The sequence below is a fragment of the Macrobrachium rosenbergii genome, chromosome 23 (assembly GCF_040412425.1).
Source record: "Macrobrachium rosenbergii isolate ZJJX-2024 chromosome 23, ASM4041242v1, whole genome shotgun sequence".
Classification (NCBI taxonomy): domain Eukaryota; kingdom Metazoa; phylum Arthropoda; class Malacostraca; order Decapoda; family Palaemonidae; genus Macrobrachium; species Macrobrachium rosenbergii.
The window spans coordinates 26,425,995-26,435,994 of NC_089763.1; the positions used below are offsets into that span (position 1 = coordinate 26,425,995).

The 10,000-nt window shown below is 33.8% G+C and overlaps 1 protein-coding gene across 1 annotated transcript; it reads left to right on the forward strand.

Annotated features, from left to right (window-relative positions):
• The first annotated feature begins 1,145 nt into the window (after positions 1-1,145).
• LOC136851397 (uncharacterized) lies at positions 1,146-8,197 on the forward strand. Its single transcript, XM_067125473.1, has 8 exons — positions 1,146-1,324; positions 1,866-1,994; positions 3,381-3,530; positions 4,074-4,409; positions 5,737-5,845; positions 6,103-6,204; positions 6,698-6,789; positions 7,829-8,197. Exons 1-8 carry the CDS (start codon positions 1,174-1,176, stop codon positions 8,047-8,049), a joined length of 1,290 nt encoding a protein of 429 aa, XP_066981574.1. The 5' UTR covers positions 1,146-1,173; the 3' UTR covers positions 8,050-8,197.
• Positions 8,198-10,000: the final 1,803 nt, after the last annotated feature.

Genomic DNA, 10,000 nt, shown 5'->3' on the forward strand with positions numbered 1-10,000 from the left:
ATAATAATAATAATAATAATAATAATAATAATAAATAATAATAATAATAATAACTAGTAGAAGTGGTTGTGAAAACCCACGAGATTTGATGGACGTTTGATTTTTCTTAACTGATGATCCTATCGAGCTAAAAAAGTTAATTGATCACTCTAACGTAATTAATCGAAAGTCTGTGTTAAATACCATATCCATTTTGTTATTGATTTATTCTTCTTTTGAAAGTCTGTCCCAGAAAGGTGGTAGTGCCGTCAGTACTGTAGGCATTACTTAAGGCTCTTTGCAGCGTGCCCTTCGGCCCCTAGCTGCAACCCCTTTCGTTCCTTTTACTGCACCTCCTTTCATATTCTCTTTCTGCCATCTTGCTTTCCACCTTCTCCTAACAATTGATTCATAGTGCAACTGCTTTGAGGTTTTCCTCCTGTTACACCTTTCAAACCTTTTACTGTCAATTTCCGTCGCAGCGCTGAATGACCTCATAGGTCCCGGTGCTTGGCCTTTGGCATAAATTGTATTCAATTCAATTTAAAAGTCTGTTAAATATTTATAAGATCAATGTTGAATTTACCATCAATAACACTCGCTAAACTGGAATCATAGCATAGAATAAATAATATATAATAAGTTAAATGCAATACATTCTGTCCAAGAAATTATTTTTTCCCAGTCTCAATATCCATTCTGTTAATGATTTCATCTTCCTGACAGCCTTAGCAATGGCGATGTTTTTAAATATCCATTTTTAGTTTTCTGTAAAATAAAACTATTGTGCCGGCTTTGTCTGTCCGTCCGCACTTTATTCTGTCCGCACTTTTTTCTCTCCGCACTTTTTCTGTCCGCCCTCAGATCTTAAAAACTACTGAGGCTAGAGGGCTGCAAATTGGTATGCTAATCATCCACCCTCCAATTACCAAACATACCAAATTGCAGCCCTCTAGCCTCAGTAGTCTTTATTTTATTTAAGGTTAGAGTTAGTCATAATCGTGCTTCCGGCAACGATAAAGGGTAAGCAACCACCGGGCAGTGGTTAAAGTTTCATAGGCCGCGGCTCATACAGCACTATACCGAGACCACCGAAAGATAGATCTCTTTCCGGTGGCCTTGATTAAACGCTGTAACGGCTGTACAGAAAACTCGATTGCGCCGAAATGATTCACTCTTCTTGACAGCACAGTAATGGCGAAGTCTATCGTGTTGCTGTTGCTGGTCTGTTCGGCAGTTTACGTCAACAGCGCTCCTGCTGGCGCTGACGAGGACCTCCGGACGGGAATCGTGTTTAACCAGTTGGCCATTGCCGAGCTGGTGAAGCAGCAGAAGAATTTCGAAGGTCTGTGGCTGACGTTTTCGGTTTTTTTTTTTTTTTTTTCGAGGAACCAATGAGGTAATTTTTCATATTCCAGGGAACCTTTATCTACATACACACACACCATATATCATATATATATATATATATATATATATATATATACATATATATACATATACATATATATACATATATATATATATATATATATATATATATATATACATATATATATACATATATACATATATATATATATATATAATATATATATATATATATATATATATATATATACATATATACATATATATATATATATATATATATATATATATATATATATATATATATATATATATATATATATATATATATATATATATATATATATACATATATATATATACATATATTATTATATATATATATATATATATATATATATATATATATATATATATATATATATATATATGTTTGCAAAAGTGTGTGTGCATCCAGTGTATAACTGCGCATTAGATAAAAACTACCTTATACCCTTTTCATAAACCCACAACAGACGTCAGGAACCAAATAGCCTCCATGTCGTCCTCCCTGGTGAGCTCCCAGTCCTTCGTCCTCGGATTCCTGGAAAGCGTCTCCACTCGCATGGAAACCGCAGCTGGAAGCATCACCACTCACCTGCAAGGTAAGGGCGCTCCTCACCTGGAAGGAGGTTTTTGGCATGAAATACTGACTTGTTCTTTTCAGTTTTCCTCATTGTTTTTCCTTTGCTGGAATGGAATATAAAATTTAGGCCAAGGGCCAAGCGCTGGGACCTACTATATGACGAGGTCATTCAGCGCTAGAAGGGAAACTGGAAGTAAAAAGGTTTTAAGGGTGTAACATTAGGAAAACCTCGCAGCTGCAATATGAAACGAATGAGGAAAGGAAGATGGAAGAAAGGGAATGTGAACGGAGGTACAATAGAAAGAATGAAAGGGGTTGCAGCTAGGGGCCGAAGGGACGCCGCGAAGAACCTTAAGTAGTGAGTACAGTGCAAGGCGTGAGGTGTGCTGACGGCACTAGCCTCCTTACACCGTGAGCCTGTGTCTATAACACTCACTTATTCATATATAAGTGCATAATAAATTTGGCTTACAACATGAAATACAATGCATATAAAACTGATGAAGAGTGAGGAATATTACTTAGGTTGTGTATAGCTAATGATTTTTAGTAAAACGTGAAAGTAATTTAAACTAGATACTGTGTATATACATACATATATATATATATATATATATATATATATATATATATATATATATATATATACATATATATATATATTATTAAATATATATATATATATATACAAATAAATATATATATATATATATATATATATATATATATATATATATATATATACATACATAAATATATATATATATATATATATATATATATATATATATATATATATATATATATATATATATATATATATATATGTGATTACAATCACTTTTGTACGTGATTCATTTACCACACACATTCTCATAGGTGAAAAATAAGAGACGGGTGTAGGCCCTGACCAGTTTGACTTTACTTCCAAGCCATTGACGAAGAATTGATACAGAGTGTACTGTATATTTGTGACTTCTATACTTGTATCGGTCTCTTCGTCATGGGCTTGAAATAAAGTCGAAACCAAATCAGACCTACACCCTTCTTCTTTATTTTACCTGTGGTAATGTGTGATATATATATATATATATATATATATATATATATATATATATATATATATATATATATATATATATATATATATATATATATATATTACCTTCAATGACGTGACAGCCTAGTAGTTGGGTGTGTGCATTGTGTGTGTATGTAGGTGGGGTTAGAGACTTAGGAAAGAGGAAAGAATGGTGGGGGGAGGTTGCATGGTGTGAAAGTACTCATAATATCTGCCCAAATATCACGTTTCAATTCCAGCCACAGAGCCATCCACATATGTCAATAAACATACACATATATTCGTTATCTTGGACGAATGATTGACAGCCCTTACACATTTCAGGTTCTAAACAGCTGATGGAATCTCTGGCAGCCATAGTGTTGATGACACAGGAACACCAACACAATCTGACTGTTGAAATGAGGAAGGCTGTTCAGAAGACTTCGCAAACTTCTGAAGAACATATGGCTGTTCTGCAAAAATTACTTTTAGGTAAGGATTTTTTAAGCTTTGATATACTGTGTGTGTGTGTGTGTGTATATATATATATATATATATATATATATATATATATATATATATATATATATATATATATATATATATATATATATGTGTGTGTGTGTGTGTGTGTGTATATATACATCCATTTTTCTCTAATGCCGCATAAGAAATATGGATTATTTAAAAAACTTATTTTTTTACATTTTTTGGGAAACAAAATAGAAAACAGATCTTACGCTTTGGGATACAAATTTCAAAACCATTTTTTTCTTTTGTTGATGTATCAAACGTCATTCCAGCATCATTACATTCATTGCAATTTGTACCTTACTATTTATTTGTTATCTGAACATGCAACTGCTTCACTATGAGTAAATCTTTTCTTATTTAAAAAAATGCACATGCAAACATAAACGCTTCATGTAATTTAAGACATTTTAATAGGGAACTTTTTTTTAATTAGCTCATTAAACTACTGCGTTTTAATATTGCGTTTTATCAACTCGATTAAAATTCATATTTTTCTTCCAGACACAAACTCCAGACTCGGATCCCTGGAAGCATCTGTCAGGTCATTACAAATTCCTGTACAGAATCCTGCACAAATTCCTGTACAGAATCCTATACAATTTCCTGTACAGAATCCTATACAATTTCCTGTACAGAATCCTGTACAAATTCCTGTACAGGATCCTGTACAAATTCCTGTACAGGATCCTGTACAAATTCCTGTACAGAATCCTGTACAATTTCCTGTACAGAATCCTGTACACATTCCTGTACAAATTCCTCCACAGAATCCTGTACAAATTCCGTCGGCCTCCAATCAAACTCAAGAAGAAATTCCCGAGGTAGATACTGACCTATGTAAGTAATAGAATTTTGACTCTAATTCTCAATATTCGGAATATATTTCTGACGCGCATGGGGGATCGAACCCAGGAGTTTCAGACGAAAGGCCAAGGGCACTACCAATTGGTCCTCAACGAATTAGAAGTTTATTTGAATCACGGACGTGTTTCTGTGGTGATTATTTCGAATATTCAAAACCATATGGTTCGTGAATGACTTAACACGAAAGTGATGCATAAAGACTAAAGTATTGTTCATCGGGGATTAAAGCATACTTCTCCATTCTGCGATAAAGTGTTGGAGTGAAGGAGTAAAGGATGTCTATGTGTATAAAATTTTAAAGCTAATGAAATGTTTAGGATCTGTCCTTAATTTGGAGAGAAAACGCCTCTTTACAAGTTACTTTCAAATGAAGAACTTTTTAAAAAATTCTTATACCCGATTAATATAGATCATCATTCATCTATTTTAATTCGTTATTCAATTTGGCCCCTAATATTTAGTTTTCTCTAAAAGAAAACTATTGTGCCGGCTTTGTCTGTCCTTCCGCACTGTTTTCTGTCCGCACTTTTTCTGTCCGCCCTCAGATCTTAAAAACTACTGAGGCTAAAGGGCTGCAAATTGGCATGTTGATCATCCACCCTCCAGTCATCAACATACCAAATTGCAGCCCTCTAGCCTCAGTAGTTTTTACTTTACTTAAGGTTAGCCATGATAGTGCGACACACCATCACTTGACAGTATCTAGATAGCGACTGAGTGCTGGCCGGTCGTAGCTGATAGTTTTATAAAGCGTTTTACGTTGTACAGAAAACTCGACTGCGCCGAAGAAACTTCGGCGCATTTATTACTTGTTCCTGCATGGCTTCACTTTTACGCATTTTGAAATAGTGAAACGCATTTTCTAACGAAGAATTTACGAATAAGGAAATATGACGAATGATTAATAAAAAGATAATTACTGTACATTAATTTCTAAAGACAGTGACGGACATAAATTCATAATATGTAGTTAAGCAAAGAAGAATCACCCCACAATTAATAAAATTAATAAAATAAAATAAAATTTCTGCCTTTTAATTTATTAATAAAGTTGATATATATATATATATATATAAATATATATATATATATATATATATATATATATATATATATATATATATATATATATATATATATATATATATATATATATATATATATATATATATATATATATATATATATTATATATATATATTGCATTGCACATACATACAGCTTTTTAGTCCGCCGCACTTTCTTTCCTACTGCAGAAATATATCCAACATATATAAACATATTTTTCTCCTCCGTCCAGCCGAAAGCTTCTGCCCCCCGCATTTCTTCACTTCCGGGACGGAATGTTTTTACGTCGTGGAGAGGAAGCTGACGTGGGAAGAAGCCCGGAAGGAATGCCAGAATCTCAGGTGAGTCCGGGTACTTAAACATATATATATATAACCATATATATATATATATATATATATATATATATATATATATATATATATATATATATATATATATATATATATATATATATATTTTATATTTTTTTTTCAAATGGAATACAAGTAAAAAAAAAAAATTTTTGAAACAGTGACAGACTTTCCGACTTTTGATTGTCATAACTACCCTCAAAAGTTGAGCTCATCCTAATCAAACCAAATTTCGGTTGTTGAAGACTCATCAGCGGACAAGTAGAAGGAAAAGTAGAAGAAAAAGTAGAAGAAGGAGAAGACGAACAGGACATAGAGATAATACCGGCGGTGTCGTCTTTTAGGTGGTAAGAGATAAAAATTTGAAGGTCCTTCCTTTACCTTTCCAGTCTTCCTCTTTCCAGCCTTGCTTTCCTTCTCTTTAAGTTTATCTGATGCGATATTCTACCTTCTTTGATTTTCCAGTTTTAAGAAAAGTTGGATGATTCGGGCAGTTTCCTGCCTTGCTTAATTTTCCTGATATTAGTAAGCTGCCTTATATTTTTTCTGATTGAATTTTCCTACTTCATTGCACAACACTGATTTAGTCATTTCTAATTATTCCTGAATTAACCAAGTGTGATGAATGTTTTAAAGAACCTCAGTAATTCCTTTGTGCCATTCTGCTAATATATCCAGCCTTACTTTAATATTAATCTTGAGTTTGGTGATCAAATACTCATATAACTAAACGATACTTTTATCCAACATCATATTAAGCATCCTTGACTTTGCTTGCTACTTCACAAACAAAACTAACACTGTCTAAGGATAATGATTAAGCAAGTCTCCCCATTTCAGGAAGAGGCATAGTGGTGGTCCCAGACAAGTTACAGATCTGGCCGAGCCAGGAGACTTTTCAAAGCTTGTGGAACGTTTACAACAATTTGCTGGCAAGTATTTTTATCAGTTGCGTAATTAATGACGTAATTCCTGTAAAGTCATCAACTCCACTCTTTGTTATTGCAAAGAAGATCTCACAAACTAATGACAACAATTTCAGAAGGTCTCACAAACTAATCACAACAATTTCAGGAGACCTCACAAACTGATGACAACAATTTCAGGAGACCTCACAGACTAATGACAGCAATTTCAGAGGACCTCACAAACTAATGACAACAATTTCATAAGACCTCACAAACTAATGACAACAATTTCAGAAGAACTCACAAACTACCACAACAATCTCAGATTTGGCTCTGGAAACTAATGACAACAATTTCCAGAAGACCTCACAAACTAATGACACAATTTCAGGAGACCTGCAAACAAATCACAACAATTTAAGAAGACCTCACAAACTAATGACAACAATTTCAGAAGGTCTCATAAACTAATCATAAAATTTCAGGAGACCTCTACAACCATTGACAACAATTTCAGGAGACCTCACAAACTAATGACAGCAATTTCAGAGGACCTCACAAACTAATGACAACAATTTCATAAGACCTCACAAACTAATCACAACAATTTCAGAAGAACTCACAAACTAATGACAACAATTTCAGACGGCCTCACAAACTAATGACAACAATATCAGAAGACCTCACAAACTAATGACAACAATATCAGAAGACCTCACAAACAAATCACAACAATTTCAGAAGACCTCACAAACTTATGACAACAATTTCAGAAGGAGTCACAAACCAATGACAACAGTTTCAGAAGACCTCACAAACCAAAGACAACAATTTCAGGAGACCTCACAAACCAATGACAACAATTTCAGAAGATCTCGCAAACTGATACCAACAAAATTCAGAAGACCTCACAAACTAATTACAACTTCAGGAGACCTCACAAACAAATCACAACAATTTCAGAAGACCTCACAAAACCAAAGACAACAATTTCAGAAGACCTCACAAACAAATCACAACAATTTCAGAGGCCTTCACCAACTAATCACAACAACAACTTCAGGTACAGCGGGAGACAACTTCTGGATTGGTGGCCTGAGGGAAGATTCGACTTGGAAATGGCTCAGCCAGTCACAAATCCCCGCGACCTCTTGGCTCCGCGGGTATCCCAGGTCACGGGACCGGGTCGTTCTGATGAGGAGGAGGTCACCTTACCTTTCCAGTCGGACTGGAAGGCAGCGGAACCCCGCCATTTGCGAACTGATTAAGAGACGAACTCCGTAAACTCTTCCTCCATTTTCTCAATGGTTCTGAATCAGATCAGTGAATTGATTCAGAGAAATAGAATGTTAAATAGATAAATAGTTGAATGGACACTATTAAAAGAAATAAAACATCAAATAGATAAACACTTGAACTGAAAGACTGATATTCTTAAAAGGACATTTTACTTGAACTAGCAATAACGGAGCGGTGAATCAATAGTATTATCTTCCATTTTTGGTTTTCTGAAAAGAAAACTATTGTCTCGGCTTTGTCTGTCGGTCCGCACTTTATTCTGTCCGCACTTTTTTTCTGTCCGCACTTTTTCTGTCCGCCCTCAGATTTAAAAATTACTGAGGCTAGATAGGCTGCAAATTGGTATGTTGATGATCCACCTTCCAGTCAACAAACATACCCAATTGCGTCCTTCTACCTTCAGAAGTTCTTATTTTCTTTAAGCTTAAAGTTAGCCATAATCATGCTTCTGGCAACGATATAGGATAAGACACCACCGGGCGGTGGTTAAAGCTTCATGGGCCGCGGCTCATACAGCATTATACCGAGACCACCGAAAGATAGATCTATTTTCGGTGGCCTTCATTATACGCTGTAGCGGCTGTACAGAAAACTCGATTGCGCCGAAGAAACTTCGGCGCATTTTTTACATCTTTCTTTATGAATCTGTTTTTCTTTTTCTAATTCCTGAGTAAACTAGTACCAAGAACTAGCCATGCGAAAAAGTTAATGGCATGGCGTCAAATTTGATCAAAATCATAAAGATGGTAAGGCTCTCTATTAAGTACCTATTCCTTATAATGCTTTCTTTGGTTGTTTATCACGATAGACTGATCTCAACATTTTATCTTTTTTCTTTTTCCTGTTATTATAATTTTGATTCCTTCATTGGTGATATTTATAACTGATAATTTGTTTTATTGTTACTCGTAAGATCACTGCTGCACTTTACAACTGCTGCCATCGTTTTTACCCTGGCTAAACTGTGTTCTCTCTCTCTCTCTCTCTCTCTCTCTCTCTCTCTCTCTCTCTTATATTATATATATATATATATATATATATATATATATACATACATACATACATACATACATACATATATATATATATATATATATATATATATTACATATAGATACATATATATATATATATATATATATATATATATATATATATATATATATATATATATATATGTACATATATATACATATATATATATATAATACATTATATATATATATATATATATATATATGTACATATATATACATATATATATATATACACACATTATATATATATATATATATATATATATATATATATATATATATACCATGTGTGTGTGTGTGTGTGTGTGTGTGTGTGAGTGTGTGTTCTGTCTGTGAGTGTGTGTGTGTGTGTGTGTGTGTATGACTGTTAATTTTCCATCTGATGCGAAATGTTTCCCAATATATCAAATAGCATGTAAAAATTAATATTATTCATCTACTTAAGAAAGAATCCGCATGCACAAACAATACAATTTTTATATAATCATTTCCACAGTACAGTGCTTCAATACCGCTTATCAATAATATTCTGGTTTGTTTATCAATGCAAAGCTTGTGTACTTCAGTTAAGTACAAGAAATGCCATGCGCATGTAACAATAAAAAAAAAAATAAATCTTAAGGAGTTTTCTTCAGCAAAGCCGCTTCCTGAAGTCAATCAAAATAAACGACACTTATAAAAATTCCTGCGGGTGTTACCCAAGGTTCTTTGCAGCGTTCCTTCGGTCCCTAGCTGCTGCAAACCCCTTTCATTCCTTTTACTCTACCTCCGTTCATGTTCTCTTTCTTCCACCTTTCTTTCCTCGGCTTCCCTTTTAGCACTGAATGACCTCATAGGTCCCTTCTCAACACAGATGATTCCAGTGGAAATATTTACTGAATATATACGCGTCACTATGA

Bases quoted from the DNA above. Each gene is read 5' to 3' on its own strand.
- LOC136851397 (XM_067125473.1), top strand. From the start codon at position 1,174: ATGGCGAAGTCTATCGTGTTGCTGTTGCTGGTCTGTTCGGCAGTTTAC. The intron at 1,995-3,380 runs GTAAGGGCGCTC...TACACATTTCAG, and splicing joins CATCACCACTCACCTGCAAG to GTTCTAAACAGCTGATGGAA. The intron at 3,531-4,073 runs GTAAGGATTTTT...TTTTTCTTCCAG, and splicing joins TCTGCAAAAATTACTTTTAG to ACACAAACTCCAGACTCGGA.